Source organism: Salvelinus alpinus, chromosome 13, assembly GCF_045679555.1.
Source record: "Salvelinus alpinus chromosome 13, SLU_Salpinus.1, whole genome shotgun sequence".
Lineage (NCBI taxonomy): Eukaryota > Metazoa > Chordata > Actinopteri > Salmoniformes > Salmonidae > Salvelinus > Salvelinus alpinus.
This window is the reverse complement of record NC_092098.1, coordinates 20,007,196-20,027,934: the sequence shown is the minus strand read 5'-3', so window position 1 is coordinate 20,027,934 and position 20,739 is coordinate 20,007,196. Positions and strand designations below refer to the sequence as shown.

General features: G+C 41.8%; 1 protein-coding gene across 1 annotated transcript; it reads right to left on the bottom strand.

Annotated features, from left to right (window-relative positions):
- Positions 1–240: 240 nt before the first annotated feature.
- On the bottom strand, positions 241–20,273 carry tmprss13b (transmembrane serine protease 13b). Its single transcript, XM_071338452.1, has 13 exons — positions 20,117–20,273; positions 13,624–13,792; positions 13,297–13,407; positions 12,901–13,026; positions 9,097–9,223; positions 8,853–8,948; positions 3,457–3,500; positions 3,124–3,283; positions 2,677–2,855; positions 2,492–2,590; positions 984–1,126; positions 661–816; positions 241–438 (listed from the first exon to the last, which is right to left on the bottom strand). Exons 1-13 carry the CDS (start codon positions 20,129–20,131, stop codon positions 424–426), a joined length of 1,440 nt encoding a protein of 479 aa, XP_071194553.1. The 5' UTR covers positions 20,132–20,273; the 3' UTR covers positions 241–423.
- Between the last annotated feature and the right edge of the window lie 466 nt (positions 20,274–20,739).

The following is a 20,739-nucleotide window of genomic DNA, read 5'->3' as shown; positions in this document are numbered from 1 at the left end:
AGGTTTAGAAGAGGATGTAGTGTGGTATAACCTGAGACAGGTTATTAGGTTTAGAAGAGGTTGCAGTGTGGTATAACCTGAGACAGGTTATTAGGTTTAGAAGAGGTTGCAGTGTGAGTGAAATATATTCCTCAGAGTATTGCACAAATATGCTCAACACTGTTTCAGGAAAGCAATGATCAAACACATGCAAAAATGGATCCTAGTCTACATGATCAACATTATAAGACACATAGAAGATCACATAGAAAAATATTTATTGTTAAGCTGCTGACGACAATGAATAAATACAAAAACACAAAACATATATAGGCTTAAAGGCACGTAACGTGAAGAGCCTTCCATTCCCACACCAGTCTCAATCTCATTGTCAGGTCCAAAATACATGCTGAGCGTCCTTGGAAGACAGCAGTTGTGGTTACATCACGGTCTTGCTTGCTGGGAGGTGGAGAGTGAATGAACATGTTCAGGATCGCCATACTAATAACGCCATCCTATTTCAACCTTGATTCTGACATTTAAAGATGAAGATGGATATGAGTGCCCTCTGAAGCAGTACATGTGAAAATTAACTTAATTATTGATTGAATCCCACCCCGGTGCTGAGGTTTTCTGCCTGAGCATTCTCTTCCCAGTGGTCCTGAGAGCTCCTTTCCTTACCTGCATCTTACTGTAGACCCAGGGCAGCAGGCGGCTGACACGACTATAGACCCCCGGTCTGTCTCTCTTGCCACAGCTATCCCCCCAGCTGGTCACCCCCGCCAGGTACCAGAGCTGGTCTGAGTCTTTACACACCAGGGGACCACCACTGTCCCCCTAGAGGAGGGAAGGAGTGGTAGGGGGAGGGGGAGAAGAAGAGGGAGAGAAGAAACAGCAGAGAAGGGAAGGAGGGAAGAGAGAGACACAGGGTAAGATTTGTGGACTTCATGTAAGAAACTATGTGGAAGTAGCTACTGCCTGATTGGTCTTAGTGTCCCACTCACCTGGCAGGAGTCCTTGCCTCCCTTCATGTCTCCAGCACAGAACATGTTCTGAGAGACCTTACCATTGTACACTGTGTTACTGTTACACACGCTGGAGTCAATGATGTCCACAGTCACCCCCATAAGATTCGTGGAGCCACGAGCTAAACACCAAACAAACGACATGCAACAATTTAGAATATCACACCAGATTGCATCATGTTTTCTATCATATTTCTCTTTCCCCCTGCTTGTTCATCCCAATGCCAATCAGCAGAGGTGTGGACTCGAGTCACAAATATGATGACTTGCAACTCGACTTTGACACCAATGACTCGTGACTTGAATTGGACTTGAGCCTTATGACTCGACCTGACTTGATACCCTCCCCAAGCCCAAATGTTAAAAATTATGATATTAAAAAAGTTGTGCGGCAGTGCAGAGGAATGTCGGCTGGTGAATTAAGATGGAGCCCTTGGAAAGATGATACCCAAAATACATTTCTTCGGATATAAAGACAACGCTGTATCAACAAAAAACGGATTGCAACTTGCAAAACATGCGGGATGAAAATTACAGACGGAGGCGCAACAATTTCCAACTTTGTTCGACATTTGAAGCTGTACAAAGAACGGTAAGTCGTGGCTAATATAGCCGACAGCTATATATTTTATTACTTTACTGGTGTATCATGTAGGCTAACGCAACGTTAAATCAATGAGCCTCCACACAGTCAGTCAGTGCTGGAACGTGATCATTGCACCCAAGATTGAACTACAACTGGCTAGGCAGTTGGTAGCCTAAATCCTGCCTGATGTTACTGCTGTTCCTAAAACCATTGACATACGTTAGCCTACTGTAACCACACAGAGAGAGAGAGAGAGAGAGAGAGAGAGAGAGAGAGAGAGAGAGAGAGAGAGAGAGAGAGAGAGAGAGAGAGAGAGAGAGAGAGAGAGAGAGAGAGAGAGAGAGAGAGAGAGAGAGAGAGAGAGAAAGAGAGCAAAGAGAGAGAGAGAGAGAGAGAGAGAGAGAGAGAGAGAGAGAGAGAGAGAGAGAGAGAGAGAGAGAGAGAGAGAGAGAGTGTGTGTAAGGTTGGGCGATTGTGTACAAGCCTACATCGCCAGATTGCGCCCCCTTGCGATCCTCGATAGTCGATTAATATTGGGGGGGTCTTTCTCATGGCTACCCATGTATTTCCATGGACATTATAAAGTTTATGTGGAAAGTAATGAATATATAGATATTTTTAAAAGCATTCATGATTTGTGTAAATGTAAAATACTAACTATTACTCTTGTTAAAAATATGAAATGGTATTACATTTGGTGAAGAGCACATTATGACTTGTTTAGGACTCAAAACTCAAAGTTTAGGACTTGAGACTTGACTTGATACTTGACGGTCTTGACTTGAGAATTGACTTGGGACTTGAGTGCTAAGACTTGAGACTTACTTGTGACTTGTAAAACAATGACTTGGTCCCACATCTGCCAATCAGCCCCCGAACTGTCATACCATGTGTCACTCACCTGCCCCCGCTTCTGTTGTCCCAAATCCAGAGGTCCAACATTTTGTTCCAGGAGAGAAGATCTTGTCATAGGCAGGCAGACACACAGGCTGGATGTTGTCTGAAATAACAAACATAGACATGTTATGATGCTAATAGTGGTATAAATAATCATATAATATATTGTTATGTTAAAGGTGAACTCACTGGAGTAGTCTACACGCTGTGTGAGTTTGAGAAGGGTGATGTCATAGTTGTTGGTTTTGTCGTCATAGCTCTCATGGACAATGATCTTCTCCACCATATAAGGGCGAGGCAGCACCATCTGAGAAACCATGCCCACATACACATGCCAGTTATTGGGCACCAGGTACGATGAGACCTTCCTAGAGAGAGTAGAGTTGTTAGGTCACTGTCTTCACTGATCACTGTTCAGCCTAAGCACTGTGCAGTTTTAGCTAGCTCCCTTCAGTTAGCTTTATTCAGTTCCAGCTCTGTTCTGTCCTTGTTATATCCCAGTTCTTTTTGTCTTAGCATTGTTAGGTTTCAAGAGTTTTCTATATGTTCTGTTTCCTATTGTCATTACTGTTCTGCTTTACATTGTTTCAGTACAGTTCCTTGTCCATTGTCTGCGGTGTTGTCTGCTGTACTGACCTGGGGAAGCAGTGGGCTGCTGTCACCACAAAGTCAGGAGCGATCAGCGTGCCTCCGCAGGTGTGAGAGTCCTGAAAGTGGAGGCTGACCTGCCAAGGCCAATCGCCCAGATTCGCTGCTGATCCCCCTATGATTCTGGACAACTTCTGCCTGCCACAGTCTACCATGGGGACAGAGAGAGGGAGTAAGTCGGTCCGTAGTGCTAATACAGTATGGGGATTTGTATTTGGTCCTCTGTTCATCAGGAGAGCTAGATTCATATCTTTATCGAGCTTGAAAGACTAATGGTTGCCTTTGTGCATTAACTGCGAGAATGTAAAGATCGTTACTCACTGATACACTGCAGGGAGACAGTGTCATTGTTAGGGCAGGATGAGCTACAGAACACAGAAAGAAAGTCACAGTAAATCAGGTCACCAATGAGGTCACATGTTTTCTTTGTCTTCCCCACTTACTCCATCTAATGGTCAAACACTTGGCTCTGTTTGATACTTTTGGTATCTTATCATAACATACAGTATATGAAAAGTGACATGGTGAATGATGACCAGGTGGTGTCTGAGAAAGTCCCGGAAGAATGCCAAGGACTCCAGCGACCCCAGCCACGGACTGTTCTCTCCACGTTACCACCTGCATCTTAAGAGGCTATTGCACTGACTCTTCACACCTGCACCTTAAGAAACTATTTACACAGACTCCCCAGCAAGCACATTTTAGTTACTTGGAAGTTGTGGGAACGTACGTTTTTGGTTTCCCATTGGTTCTGGGAATTATGCCATAGGTTCCTTAACCGAAATGATAGGTTATTTGAAGGTAATTAAATAACGTTCTGATAACATACAAACCCAGTCAAAAGTTTGACACACCTACTCATTCAAGGGTTTTTCTTTATTTTTACTATCTTCTACATTGTAGAAAAATAGTGAGGACTCCTGAGTGGCACAGTGGTCTAAGGCACTGCACCACTAGAGATCCTGGTTCGAGTCCAGGCTCTGTCGTAGCCGGCCATGACCGGGAGACCCACGGGGTGGCGCACAATTGGCCCAGCGTCGTGCGGGATGCTCTTGTCCCATTGCTCTCTAGTGACTCCTGTAGCAGGCTGGGCGCAATGCATGCTGACACGGTCGCCAGGTGTACAGTGTTTCCTCCGACACATTGGTGCGGCTGGCTTCCGGGTTAAGCAGGCATTGTGTCAAGAAGTAGTGCGGCTTGGCTGGGTTGTGTTTTGGATAAATCACTCACAGTGGCTCTCGACCTTCGCCTTTCCTGAGTCCGTACGGGAGTTGCATCGATGAGACAAGACTGTAACTACCAATTGGATACCATGAAAAAGGGGTAAAAGTAAAAAATAATAATTAAAACTATGAAATAACACATGGAATCATGTAGTAACCAAAGTGTTAAACAAATCAAAATATACTTTATATTTGAGATTCTTCAAAGTAGCCACCCTTTGCCTTGATGACTGCTTTGCACACTCTTGGCATTCTCTCAACCAGCTTCATGAGGTTGTCACCTCGAATGCATTTCAATTAACAGGTGTGCCTTGTTAAAAGTTCATTTGTGGAATTTCTTTCCTCCCTAATGCGTTTGAGCCAATCAGTTGTGTTAGGGGTGGTATACAGAAGATAGCCCTATTTGGTAAAAGACCAAGTCCATATTATGGCAAGAACACCTCAAATAAGCAAAGAAAAACAACAGTGCATCATTACTTTAAGAAATGAAGGTCAGTCAAGACATGAAGGTCAGAACTTTGAAAGTTTCTTCAGTGCAGTCACAAAAACCATCATCCTGCAGAGGATACGTTCATTAGAGTTATCAGCCTCAGAAATTGCAGCCCAAATAAATGCTTCACAGAGTTCAAGTAACAGACACATCTCTGTTACTTGAACTCACATCAATTGTTCAGAGGAGACTGGGTGAATCAGACCTTCAAGGTCGAACTGCTGCAAAGAAACCACAAAAAAATGACACCAATAAGAAGAAGAGACTTGCTTGGGCCAAGAAACACGAGCAATGGACATTAGAACGATGGAAATCTGTGTCTTTGTGAGACGCAGAGTAGGTTAACAGATGATCTCCGCATGTGTGGTTCCCACCATGAAGCATGGAGGAGGAGGTGTGATGGTGCTTTGCTGATGACACTGTCAGTGATTTATTTAGAATTCAAGGCACACTTAACAAGCATGGCTAACACACTATTCTGCAGCGAAACGCCATCCCATCTGGTTTGCGCTTAGTGGGACTATCATTTTTGTTTTTCAACAGGACAATGATCCAACACATCTCCCGCCTGTGTTGACCAAGAAGGAGAGTAATGGAGTGCTGCATCAGATGACCTGACCTCCACAATCACCTGACCTCAACCCAAATGAAATGGTTTGGGATGAGTTGGACCGCAGAGTGAAGGAAAAGCAGCCAACAAGTGCTCAGCATATGTGGGAACTCCTTCAAGACTGTTGGAAAAGCATTCCAGGTGAAGCTGGTTGAGAGAATGCCAAGAGTGTGCAAAGCTGTCATCAAGGCAAATGGTGGCTACTTTGAAGAATCTAAAATCTATTTTGATTTGTTTAACACTTTTTTGGTTACTACATGATTCCATGTGCTATATGTCATAGTTGTGATGTCGTCACTATTATTCTACAACATAGAATGGTGTTAAAATGCCATTTTTTTAACACATACAAAACTGTTAATTTTAGTTTATTCAAACAGACCCAATTTTTAAGGAAACTAGCTCATTAAGATTAGGTGTGGACAATTAGTGGGCACGGCCAACACACCTGAACACACTTAACAAGATAGAGAATAAAAATATTTTGTTGACGCTAAGAAAGGAATGCATTTTTTAAAATAACATTCTTAGAACGTTTTTTGAACAATACTAATGTTTTCTTGTGTTATTTATGGAAATTTGTCTTAATGTTCTGAGACATGACTTCAAATATAACCATGAGGAAACCTGCAGAAAATGTTATGCTGAAGTACTGAAACTCCCACAGAAGAACAATGTTTCTTAATGTTAATGTTCCCAGAACAATTTGAGAACATTACTTTAAATAGAACCATGAGGAAACCTGTAGGAAACATTATGCTGAAGTTCTGAAATTCCGTATGGTTCTCAGACGTGGGATTTTCAGTGCTAGCTAGGTATCCTGCACCATTCCCAGAAGGTTGTATGAAAAATAACCATAGGACAACCACGCTCTCACCAAGCACTAAGAAACATATGGTTCTCAGAACGTTATGTGCTAGCTGGGTCTCTACTAGAGGTCAACCGATTAATCGGAATGTCCGATTAATCGGAATGGCCGATTAATTAGGGCCGATTTCAAGTTTTCATAACAATCGGAAATCGATATTTTTGGACACCAATTTGGATTTTTTTTTACACCTTTATTTAACTAGGCAAGTCAGTTAAGAACACATTCTTATTTTCAATGACGGCCTAGGAACGGTGGGTTAACTGCCTTGTTCAGGGGCAGAACGACAGATTTTTACCTTGTCAGCTCGGGGACTTAATCTTGCAACCTTACAGTTAACTAGTCCAACGCTCTAACCACCTGCCTCTCATTGCACTCCACGGGGAGCCTGCCTGTTACGCGGATGCAGTAAGAAGCCAAGGTAAGTTGCTAGCAGCATTAAACTTATCTTATAAAAATCAATCAATCATAATCACTAGTTAACTACACATGGTTGATGATATTACTCGTTTATCTAGCTTGTCCTGCGTTGCATATAATCGATGCGGTGCGCCATCGCGTAAAAAGGACTGTCGTTGCTCCAACGTGTACCTAACCATAAACATCAATCAATACACAGAAGTATATATTTTTAAACCTGCACATTTAGCTAAAAGAAATCCAGGTTAGCAGGCAATATTAACCAGGTGAAATTGTGTCACTTCTCTTGCGTTCATTGCACGCAGAGTCAGGGTATATGCGATAATAATAAACGTTTTGTTTTTGAAATGATAGTTTCCGGATTTGACCATATTAATGACCAAAGGCTCGTATTTCTGTGTTATTATGTTATAATTAAGTCTATGATTTGATATTTGATAGAGCAGTCTGACTGAGCGATGGTAGGCAGCAGCAGGCTCTTAAGCATTCATTCAAACAGCACTTTCGTGGGTTTTGCCAGCAGCTCTTCACTGTGCTTCAAGCATTGTGCTATTTATGACTTCAAGCCTATCAACTCCCGAGATTAGGCTGGTGTAACCGATGTGAAATGGCTAGCTAGTTAGCGGGGTGCGCGCTAATAGCGTTTCAAACGTCACTCGCTCTGAGACTTGGAGTAGTTGTTCCCCTTGCTCTGCATGGGTAACGCTGCTTCGAGTGTGGCTGTTGTCTATGTGTTCCTCGTTCGAGCCCAGCTAGGAGCGAGGCGAGGGATGGAAGCTATACTGTTACACTGGCAATACTAAAGTGCCTATAAGAACATCCAATAGTCAAAGGTATATGGTATACAAATGGTATAGAGAGAAATAGTCCTATAAATACTATATTAACTACAACCTAAAACCTCTTACCTTGGAATATTGAAGTCTCAATAAGGAACAACCCGTTAGCTTTTTTACATGGCACATATTGCACTTTTACTTTCTTCTCCAACACTTTGTTTTTGCATTATTTAAACCAAATTGAACATGTTTCATTATTTATTTGAGGCTAAATGGATTTTTATTCATGTATTATATTAAGTTAAAATAAGTGTTCATTCAGTATTGTTGTAATTGTCATTATTTCAACAAAAACAATCAAATAAATCGGCCGATTAATCGGTATCGGCTTTTTTTGGTCCTCCAATAATCGGTATTGGTATCCGAGTTAAAATCATAATCGGTCGACCTCTAGTCTCTACTCACCCACTCACACCCAATGCTATTAATTTTAAGATGCTCAACCATGTCACAATTCACTTTAGTACATTTCATAGTTTATATTGTATATATTTACAACATCTCCATTTTTTGTACTACTTTTTTATTACTTATTTGTGAATATTTTTTGTGTGCTGCACTGTTGAGAGCTGGCAAGTAAATATTTCACTGTACCCTTTACACTCTGTATCCTGAGCACATGACCAATAAACATTGATTTGATGGCCCAAGAAGAGGCTTACTTAGTATGTGATATAATATTCACTGAGTATACCAAAATTAGGAACACCTTCCTAATATCGAGTTGCACCCCCTTTTGCTCTCAGAACAGCTACAATTCGTTGGGGCATGGACTCTACAAGGTGTCGAAAGCATTCCAGAGGGATGCTGGGCCATGTTGACTCAAATGCTTCCAACAGTTGTGTCAAGTTGGCTGGATGTCCTTTGGGTGGTGGACCATTCTTGATACACACAGGAAACTGTTGAGCATGAAAAAAGATGCAGTTCTTGACACAAACCAGACCGCCTGGCACCTAATATCATACCACGTTCAAAGGCACTTAAATCTTTTGCCTTGCCCATTCACACTCTAAATGGTATACGTACACAATCCATGTCTCAATTATCTTATGGCATAAAAATCCTTCTTTCACCTGTCTCCTCCCCTTCATCTACACTGATTGAAGTGGATTTAGAAGGTGACATCAATAAGCTTTCGCCTGGATTTACCTATGTCATGGAAAGAGCAGGTGTTCTTAATGTTTAAGCCTGTTCTTGGGCAATAATTTATATGGCACTTTGCATAATATGCAAAGAGATGTTGACGAGTGTATCCAGAAGTACTTACTATACTGACACCTTATCCTGGATGGTGTTGGAGGTCTTCCCTGTCACAGTGAGAGTGGTAGAGGACTCATCTTTCACACTGCTAGTGATATGACTCCTAAATAAATAGATGTAGAGAGAAGTTTATGTACACGTCCCGACATCACAACCTAACACACTAAACCCATTGATAGGTATGGTTGAACAGGTTTGCACAGTTCAGCCTTTCGACCACAAGAGGGCAGCAAAAGAGGGGAAGCTCTTACACTCTGAAGCCTAGTTGAGCGCAGGTCTGGTCAGCCAGGCCCTTGTTCCAGCCACTGTAACACACAGGGAGGAAATTACCAGCGCTGCTTGTCTTCACCTCTAGACCCCCATTCGACCTGAACCTTACTGGATGATACACAGATACATCACTCAATTAGAACATCACTCAACTAGAACATCACTCAACTAGAACATCACTCAATAAGAACATCACTCAACTAGAACATCACTCAATTAGAACATCACTGAATCACACAAATACATGACTCAGCAGTTAGAACCTCACAGGATCACACAGATACATCACCCATTACAAATCCATTGCACATCTAGAAAGGTTCCCACTGGACACAAACTGGTTGAATTAATGTTGATAAAACGTAATTTGTCAACGCATTGTGACGTGGAATCCACGTGGAAAATACATATACATTTTGTTATTTATCATCAACGTAAACTTGTTTTAAGGGGAAATGTCAACCCCTGGATTATGTTATCATTGTAACCATTTGTCAAAATAGACAAACCTTGAATTTGTACATTTGAAACAACATCAATTCTTCGATATACTTTGCCTTCAGAAAGTATTCACACCCCTTGACTTTTTCCATATTTTGTGTTACAGCCTGAATTTAAAATGGATTAAATTGAGATGTTGTGTCACTGGCCTAAACACAATATCCCATAATGTCAACGTGGAATTATATTTTTAGAATTTTTCTGAAATTAAACATTCAAAGCTGAAATGTCTTGAGTCATTAAGTATTCAACCCCTTTGTTATGGCAAGCCTAAATATGTTTATGAGTAAAAATGTGCTTAACAAGTCACATAATAGTTGCATGTACTCACTCATTGTGCAATAATTGTGTAACATGATTTTTTAATTACTACCTCATCTCTGTACCCCACACATACAATTATCTATAATGCACCTCAGTCGAGCAGTGAATTCCAAACATAGATTCAAGCACAAGGACCAGGGAGGTTTTCTAATGCCTCGCAAAGAAGGGCACCTATTAGTATTTGTGTAAAACAAAAATATTTTGAATATCCCAATGAGCATGGTGAAGGTATCAATTACACTTTGGATGGTGTATCAATACACAGAGTCACTACAAGATACAGGCATCCTTCCTAACTCAGTTGCCGGAGGGGAAGGAAACCGCTCAGGGATTTCACCATGATGCCAATGGTGACTTTAAAACAGTTACAGAGTTTAATGGCTGTGATAGGAGAACACTGAGGATGGGAGAGGGAAAAGACAGAAACCTGTACACCATAAAAATATTCCAAAACATGCATCCTGTTCACAATAAGGCACTAAAGTAAAACTGCGAAAAATGTGGCAAAGAAATGTACTTTATGTCCTGAATACAAAGCGTTATGTTTGGGGCAAATCCAACACAACCCATCACTGAGTACCGCTCTTCATATTTTCAAGCAATGTGGTGGCTGCATCATGTTATGGGTATGCTTGTCATCGGCAAGGACCAAAAATAAATGGAATGGAGCTAAGCACAGGCAAAATCCTAGAGGTAAATCTGTTTCAGTCTGCTTTCCAACAGACACTGGGAGACAAATTCACCTATCAGCAGGACAATGACCTTAAACATAAGGCCAAATATACACTGGAGTTGCTTACCAAGACGACATTGAATGTTCCTGAGGTGCCTAGTTACAAATTTGACTTAATTTGGCTTGAAAATCTATGGCAAGACTTGAAAATGGCTGTCTAGCAATGATCAACAACCAACTTGACAGAGCTTGAAGAATTTAAAAAATAATAATATGCAAACTGTTAACGCTGCCAAAGGTGATTCTAACGTATCGAGCGGGGGTGTAAAATACTTAAGTAAATTAGATATTTCTGTATTTCATCATACAAATATATTTCCAAAACTTATTAAAAACATGTTTTTACTTTATCAATATGGGGTATTGTGTGTAGATGGGTGAGAACAAAATCTATTTAATCCATTTTAGAACAACAAAATGTGGAATAAGTCAAGGGATAGGAATACTATCTGAAGGCTATCGGAGGCTGGGCAGCACCTCCTCCTGGAAAGTTCACATTCAGATATTCCGTTGGTCTCCCATCCAAGGTTTTAACCAAGCCCTGATAAGCTTGGATATTTGGTACTGACTACTACATGTACCAATGTGCGATCATGAGAAGGATTTTTGAGAGACCTCTTAATAACTAAATATATTAAAGTCATTCCAAAGAGTAGATTTAACAGTGCAAATGAAAAGTAACCATACTTTATAAGTCAAATATCATCAATGATACTATTTAGGCCTATATAGCATTCGCAAAGTCATCAACAGCTATTGTTTCAATTCAACCCAGGGTTCAACTACAAATAGACAACACATATAGGCCTAGGGCATACAAGCTTTGGTTGATTTCAACTTTAATCTCCACGTTAATCATTAATATGTTGTATTCACATCTCCAGCTCAACCAAAAATCCAAGTTAAAGAATAGGTCAAAATCAAATCAATTTTTTTTTACGTGCATTTAAAGTTTGATTAGACTATTTAGTCCTATTCTTTAACTTTGATTTTTGGTTGAGATGGCGACGTGAATCCAACCTATCAAATATAAATGTATAGACAAACTGGATATTAAATTGTGTTTGGCTGTCAACGCAACCAAATATCAACATTTGAAGGAGATGTAGTTTCTGCTTGGAAAGTTCCATCTGTGCCACTGACTTAGTCTGGATTTAATTCCAGTTGGTCTACAAATTAATAATTGACATGTTGGATTCACGTCTCAATCTCAACCAAAAATCTAAGTTAAAGAATAGTACTAAATCAAACTTTAAATGCACTTTAAAGGAAGCTTGATTTGATTTAGATTCTTGGTTGAGATGGAGACATAATTCGAACATATAAATTATTCATTTCTAGACAAACTGGAATTTGTTGACAACCAAACACAATTCAATATCACTTTTGCAATACAGTAAATAGCCTATTAACTTGTCAACAAGTTAACAAATTCTATGTTTTAAAGTAAAGAATGGGATTAAGCCAGTGGTTCAGATGAAACTATCCAAGCATTAGATATCCATTAAATGTTGATATTTGGTTGCGTTGTCAACCAAACACAATTTAATTTAAGACTATAAAGTTAAGTTTAAAGTTAAAACTATCTTACAAATCAATGTAACAGCATTTATTCAGCCTTAAAATGAACAAAACATCTTTGGACACATTTTGAGGTTAGCCTACAGTAGCTATAAATGTATTTTTATGTGATAATAGAAAGCGTGCATGGTTCAAGCTAACATGCAAATGTTGCAGCTCTGTGGAGATCTTCACAATTGCTGTAATAATCTATGCAGAATCTTGAACAGCATTGATCAACTACAACCCAGGTCATTTGGTTGTGCTATTAGATGAAGTACAATGATACACATTAATCTGTTGTAATGAATATAACATATCTGACATGAAATTCCCGTTTGAACTTTGTTGTGCTTTTAAATTGTTGAAAGTGCAGTGATATAACATTTAGTTGACAACTTAACCAGAAATCTGACTAAACCAAACTTTTCCATTGGAATATGGTTGTGCTTTTAGATGGTTGAAAGCATAGTCATATAACATTGCGAATTAAACAAACTTCTGCCTGTCTTTTTGAATGGGTGAATAAAGGTTGAAATCTCATCGATCAACGCCTCAACCAAATATGATCCACATTTCCACATAGAAGTGACGTGGTGTGCCCAGTGTTTTGCTTCTATTTTTGTTACTGACAACAAAAACTAGGTGTGGCGACAAGGGTACTGACCACAATTGGTCTCATCACTGCCCAGTTCGCAGTCCCGTCGGCCGTCACACTCCACGGTTTTGGAGGGGCAACTGTCTTTCTCCATCTCACTCAGGGAGCCAGACACCAGGGATGGGCCATAACGCACTGGACAGAGGTCATAGGTCAAAGAGAACTAGTAAAGGATATGCAGAGCCGTGGAAGCCCCCATGGTAATGCTTAATACATACCAACACAATATCATATATATTGCATTCACACGATACCCTAAATATGGAATTTATGATTGTCATAAATGTACACATATTTAATTGTTACATTATGTCCATGTTAGATTATGTTCTATTGTATTACATTATGTCCATATAGTTTAATGTTGTACTGTATGAGTTCTCTGTAAGTTATTGGTTGGGTTACCTCCCAGCCAGATAGCGATAGCGAGGAGGACCAGCAGTAGGGTGGCTCCTCCTGATCCTCCGTAACAGCAGGAACTGTTCCCACATGATAAGCCCTTTTTACGACGTTGGGCTGCAAGAGGAGACCAGGGACATTTTTCAGTTTACAGTTTGATAAAGTTGGGAGGCAAAAAAGCTTAGGATTAAGAAAGAGAAACGTTTCGGATATAGAAAGAGAGATTTGCATTACAGAGACAGAGTGATGGCGCCCTCTCATAGAAATAGTTAGGGGCAGGAATGTACTGTATATCAAGGATTGAAGAAGTAGAAGGGAATACCAGGAACTTACGGGCGCCCTGGGAAACATGGACGACATTTACATGTGCCATAGGCTGGGGGATGTAGTAAGGCTGAGAAGGGGGGTCAGACATCCCTCTGGCCCCCACCACCTCTCCATACTCAAGAGGGGGCTGGGTGGGCACTGCTACTGAGTAGTATGGGGGTGGGCAGTCACTGTTCTGAGGGGAGAAGGAAGAGGAGAGTCAGGTGGGTTCTCATTGGCATTAGTAGGCTATGTACCTGATCAACTTCTAAACACAGGCAGGCATATAATATGTATATCTGAAGCTTAGCTCTAGCCTGAATCCTACACCACCTTAACACATACAGACAACTGATCAAACCTATAAAAACAGGACATATTGTACAGTGGACAAAAAAAAGGAGCATCCATTACAGAACCATACTAGACTGGATGGTCCTGTGGACCACCAGTGTCTCCTCAGTGAGGTTCCTTTGTGTTTTTTTTGTTGCTATTCACATGCCTGATGGACACTTAGGCAATCACCAACAGACAGTTATGCACCATGACCCAACGTGTGATTATAGATCTGGACACATCAACAGCTAAACACCAGGAAGGAAAACAGGTTCCCCAAGGATGCACTTGTTCTTATCTCTAAAAATAACTGAATGTTTCTTAGAATTGTTACTATGACACCAGTTTCATTGTATCACTAATAGTTCCAATTTCTCAAATTACTAGATGTCTTATAAATCAATCTGCTATTAATAGAAAGTGTCATTTTATAGTTTCAGTTCTAATTAACCATTGTCTGAAGCCAGTAACCAGAAATGTTTACCTAAAATCGTTTCCTCTTCTTGATAAGGAAGAAACCTACTATTTTGTTCCCCATCGGGAGACTGAAAAGACTTGGCATGGGTCCTCAGATCCTCAAAAGGTTGTACAGCTGCACCATCAAGAGCATCCTGACTGGTTGCATCACTGCCTGGTATGGCAACTGCTCGGCCTCCGACCGCAAGGCACTACAGAGGGAAGTGCGTACGGCCCAGTACATCACTGGGGCCAAGCTTCCTGCCATCCAGGATCTCTATACCAAGCCATGTCAGAGAATGGCCCTAAAAATTGTCAAGGACTCCAGCCACCCTAGTCATAGACTGTTCTCTCTGCTACCGCACGGCAAGTGGTACCGGAGCACCAAGTCTAGCCCAAGAGGCTTTTAAACAGCTTCTACCCCCAAGCCATAAGACTCCTGAACATCTAGTCAAATGGCTACCCAGACTATTTGCTACTCTCTGTTATTATCTATGTATAGTCACTTTAATAACTTTACCTACATGTACATATTACCTCAATTACCTTGTCTAACCGGTGCCACTACACACATTGACTCTGTACCAGTTCCCCCTGTTTATAGTCTCGCTATTGTTATTTTACTGCTGCTCTTTAATTAACTACTTGTAACTTTTATTTCTTATTCTTATTCATATTTTTTTAACTGCATTGCTGGTTAGGGGCTTGTAAGTAAGCATTTCACTGTAAAGTCTACACCTGTTGTATTCGGGGCATGTGACTAATAAAATGTCATTTGATTTTGATAAAATGTTTATCTGATGTTGCTGATTAAGTTCTGCTTGTTCAAACAGCACAACTGATTAACAAAGACTGTAGGCTACATGTGTGGTTTATGACAAACATTGATATGGGAGGTGTGTTTATAAGTGCATGACATGATCTTAACAATATTCTAACACACACACCCATCAGTGTCACGTGTTCACGGAAACATGGCTCACTCGGGATACGTTATCAGAGTCGGTACAGCCACCTGGTTTCTTCACGCATCGCGCAGACAGAAACAAACATCTCTTTGGTAAGAAGAAGGGCGGTTGTGTATACCTTATGATTAACGAGTCGTGGTGTGATCATAACAACAAACAGGAACTCAAGTCCTTTTGTTCACCTGACCTAGAATTCCTTACAATCAAATGCCGACCGCATTATCAACCAAGAGAATTCTCTTTGATTATAATCACAGTCGTGTAGACCCCCCCCCACCCCAAGCAGACACCTCGACGGCCCTGAAAGAACTTCATTGGACTCTATGTAAACTGGAAACCACATATCCTGAGGATGCATTTATTGTAGCTGGGGAATTTAACAAGGCTAATCTGAAAACAAGGCTCCCTAAATGTTATCAGCATATTGAATGCGCGAGCCGGGCTGTGGAAAATTCTGGATCATTGTTACTCTAACTTCCGCAACGCAAACAAAGCCAGCCCTAGCCCTCCTTTCGGCAAATTTGACCACGACTCCATTTTGTTGATCCCGGCCTATAGACAGAAACTTAAACAGGAAAGCCCGTGCTCAGGTCTGTTCAACACTGGTCCAAACAATCTGATTCCACGCTTCAAGATTGCTTCGATCACGTGGACTGGGATATGTTCCGGATAGCGTCGAACAACAACATTGATGTTTATGCTGATTCGGTGAGTGAGTTTATTAGCAAGTGCATCGGTGATGTTGTACCAACAGCGACTATTTAAACCTTCCCCAACCAGAAACTGTGGATTGAAGGCAGCATTCGCGCAAAACTGAAAGCGCGAACCACTGCTTTTAATCAGGGCAAGGCAACCGGAAACATCGAATACAAATAGTGTAGCTATTCCCTCCGCAAGGCAATCAAACAAGCTAAGCGTCAATATAGTGTCACGCTCATCGTTAGGTGGAAGAGAGGAGGACCAAGGTGCAGCGTGGTAAATGTTCATGATGATGAATTTTAATGTTGATCCAACAAACAGAACACTGACAAAATACAAAACAATAAACGGCGTGAACAAACGAACGAAAACAGTACCGTATGGCGAACAAACACAGACAAGGCAACAATCACCCACAAACAAACAGTGAGAACAGCCTACCTTAATATGGTTCCCAATCAGAGACAACGTAAAACACCTGCCTCTGATTGAGAACCATATCAGGCTAGTTAGACAACCCTAAACCAATGAAAACACATAACATGGAATATACCCACCCAGCTCATGTCCTGACCAACTAAACAAAGACTAAACAAAGGAAATAAGGTCAGGAACATGACATATAGAGACAAAGTAGAGTCACAATTAAACGTCTCAGACACGAGAGGAATGTGGCAGGGTCTACAGTCAATCACAGACTACAAAAGGAAAACCAGCCCCATCGCGGACCCCGGTGTCTTGCTCCCAGACAAACTAAACAACTTCTTCGCTCGCTTTGAGGACAATACAGTGCCACCGACACGGCCCGCTACCAAAACCTGCGGATTCTCCTTCACCGCAGCCAACGTGAGTAAAACATTTAAACGTGTTAACCCTTGCAAGGCTGCCGGCCCAGACGGCTTCAAGAGGGCCACCATTGTTCCTGTACCCAAGAAAGTTAAGGTAACTGAGCTAAACGACTATCGCCCCGTAGCACTCACTTCCGTCATCATGACGTGCTTTGAGAGACTAGTCAAGGATCATATCACCTCCTCCCTACCTGACACCCTAGACTCACGCCAATTTGCTTACCACCCCAACAGGTCCACAGACGACGCAATCGCAATCACACTGCACACTGCCCTAACCCATCTGGACAAGAGGAATACCTCTTGTAAGAATGCTGTTCATGTAAGAATGCTGTTCATTGACTACAGCTCAGCATTTAACACCATAGTACCCTCCAAACTCATCATTAAGCTCGAGACCCTGGGTCACGACCCCGCCCTGTGCAACTGGGTCCTGGACTTTGACGGGCCGCCCCCAGGTGGTGAGGGTAGGGAACAACATCTCCATCCCGCTGATCCTCAACACTGGGGCCCCACAAGGGTGCGTTCTCAGCCCTCTCCTGTACTCCCTGTTCACCCATGACTGCGTGGCCATGCACGCCTCCAACTCAATCATTGGTAGGCTTGATTACCAACAACGACGAGACGGCCTAAAGGGAGGAGGTGAGGGCCCTCGGAGTGTGGTGTCAGGAAAACAACCTCACACTCAGATGATCGTGGACTTCAGGAAACAGCAGAGGGAGCACCCCCCTATCCACATCGACGGGACAGAAGTGGAGAAGGTGGAACGTTTGAAGTTCCTCGGTGTACACATCACGGACAAACTGAAATGGTCCACCCACACAGACAGCGTGGTGAAGAAGGCGCATCAGCACCTCTTCAACCTCAGGAGACTGAAGAAATTTGGCTTGTCACCAAAAACACTCACAAACTTTTACAGATGCACTATCGAAAGCATCCTGTCGGGCTGTATCACTGCCTGGTACGGCAACTGCTCCACCCACAACCGCAAGGCTCTCCAGAGTGAGTAGTGAGGTCTGCACAACGCATCACCGGTGGAAAACTACCTGCCCTCCAAGACACCTACACCACCCGATGTCACAGGAAGGCCAAAAAGATCATCAAGGACAACAACCACCCGAGCCACTGCCTGTTCACCCCACTATCATCCAGAAGGCATGGTCAGTACAGGTGCATCAAAGCTTGGACCGAGAGACTGAAAAACAGCTTCTATCTCAAGGCCATCAGACTGTTAAACAGCCATCACTAACATTGAGTGGCTGCTGCCAACATATACAGACTCAAATCTCTAGCCACTTTAATAATTAATAATAGGATTTAATAAATGTATCAAGTCACTTTAAACAATGCCACTTTATATAATGTTTACATACCCTACATTACTCATCTCATATGTATATACTGTACTCTATACCATCTACTGCATCTTGCCAATGCCGTTCGGTCATCGCTCATCCATATATTTATATGTACATATTCTTATTCATCCCTTTACACTTGTGTGTATAAGGTAGTTGTTGTGAAATTGTTCGATTACTTGTAAGATATGACTGCATGGTCGGAACTAGAAGCACAAGCATTTCGCTACACTCACATTAACATCTGCTAACCATGTGTATGTGACCAATAAAATTTGATTTGATTTGATTTGCTATGCGTAATGTGGGAAACGCTGAGAAGTGATTGCACCAATACATTGACCCTAGTGAGAGAAAATCTACTCAGTGGACAGAAACCAGAACGGCAAATTACTGATCAACGAAACACAATTGAATTTACTAGCAACAATTGAAATACAGGATCCAATTCCATGAAATACAAATGGAAATGCCTCAATCTTCCACTAACCATACATTTAAATAATGTCCACTACCTGACCAAAAGTATTTGGACACCTGCTTGTCGAACATCTTATTCCAAAATCATGGGCATTAATACGGTGTTGGTCCTCACTTTGCTGCTTTAACAGCCCCCACTCACAGGCTTCCACTAGATGTTGGAACATTGCTGGGACTAGCTTCTATTCAGCCACAAGAGCATTAGTGAGGTCAGGCACTGATGTTGGGTGATTAGGCCTGACTCGCAGTCAGTGTTCCATTTCAGCCCAAACAACAACGGTCAGGGCTCTGTGCAGGCCAGTCAAGTTCTTCCACACCGATCTCAACAAACCATTTCTATATGGACCTCGCTTTATGCACGGGGGCATTGTCATGCTGAAATAGGAAAGGGCCTTCCCCAAACTGTTGCCACAAAGTTGGAAACACCGAACCTTCTAGAATGTCATTGTATGCTGTAGAGTTAAGATTTTCCTTCACTGGAACTAAGGCGCCTAGCCTGAACCATGAGAAAAAGCCCCAGACCATTATTCCTCCTCAACCAAACTTCACAGTTGGCACTATGCATTGGGGCAGGTGACATTCTCCTGGCATCTGCCAAACCCAGATTCCTCCGTCAGACTGCCAGATGGTGAAGCGTGATTCATCACTCCAGAGAACGTGTTTCCACTGCTCCAGAGTCCAATTGAGGCAAGCTTTACACCACTCCAGCCGACGCTTGGCATTGCGCATGGAGATCTTAGGCTTGTGAGTGGCTGCTCAGCCATGGAAACCCATTTCATTAAGCTCCCGATGAACAGTTCTTATGCTGACGTTGCTTCCAGAGGCAGTTTAACTCGGTAGTGAGTGTTGCAACCGAGGACAGACGATTTTTACACGCTTCAGCACTCGGCAGTCCCGTTCTGTGAGCTTGTGTGGCCTACCACTTCGCGGCTGGGCCGTTGTTGTTCCTAGATGTTTCCACTTTACAGTAACAGCACTTGCAATTGACTGGGTCAGCTCTAGCAGGGCAGAAATTTGATGAACTGACTTGTTGGAAAGGTGGCATCCTATGATGGTGCCGCGTTGAAAGTCACTGAGCTCTTCAGTACGGGCCATTCTACTGCCAATGTTTCTCTATGGAGATTGCATGGCTGTGCACTCGATTTTATACACCTGTCACCAATGGTATGGTTGAAATAGCCGAATCCACTAATTTGAAGGGGTGTCCACATACACTACATGGCCAAAAGTATCTCAAACATGCAGGGACATCAGGTAAAAACTAAACCGGACAATGTTTTGTTTCAAACCTAAGAGTTTTTCCTACGAAGTTAATAGGTCAATGTTGCCAATTGGACATGTCTGATGAGTTATAGAACAGAGTAAATCCACCTACCTGGTCTTGTTCCATCTGTGTGTTTGGAAGCCTACAGTCACTGTGGCCCTCTGGGGACTGAGGTGGCCTCACTGGGATCTGGGTCAATTCTACAGGAGAGATTCTATAGCTTGGTAAGTCTCTGTCCGTTCCCTGTGCTTCAGTGTCTCCTCCTGAATCTGAACTCCATTCACACTACAGGCACTGGTATCCAATCCTCTGTCCCTCCCTCCACCTTTTCTCTTCAATGCTGGCCAAACTGGTTCCATCATGGAAAGTAGGTGACATGATTTGTGATACATGCATAGCCAGCAGAAACACGCTAATTAAGCTTTTTTTAATGTTGTTTTCTAAAGAGATAATTTCAATGACTAAAAACAATTACAATATCGTAGGTTATCTATGAAGATTAAACAAAATTCACTGTAAGATAAAAAAAACATTGTTTTATTTAAAGTTTATTTGGGTAAGAACAAGTACAAATTGACACATTGAACAAACAATCATCCTAAGCACGATAGTGTTTCTAGGCTACTATAGACATACAGTACCTATTGTGGTACATAATATTAATGTGTTCAGAAATACATATGTCTGCCAAACTAAATAGTACAAACTCATTAAACTGAAATACTGCTACCTAA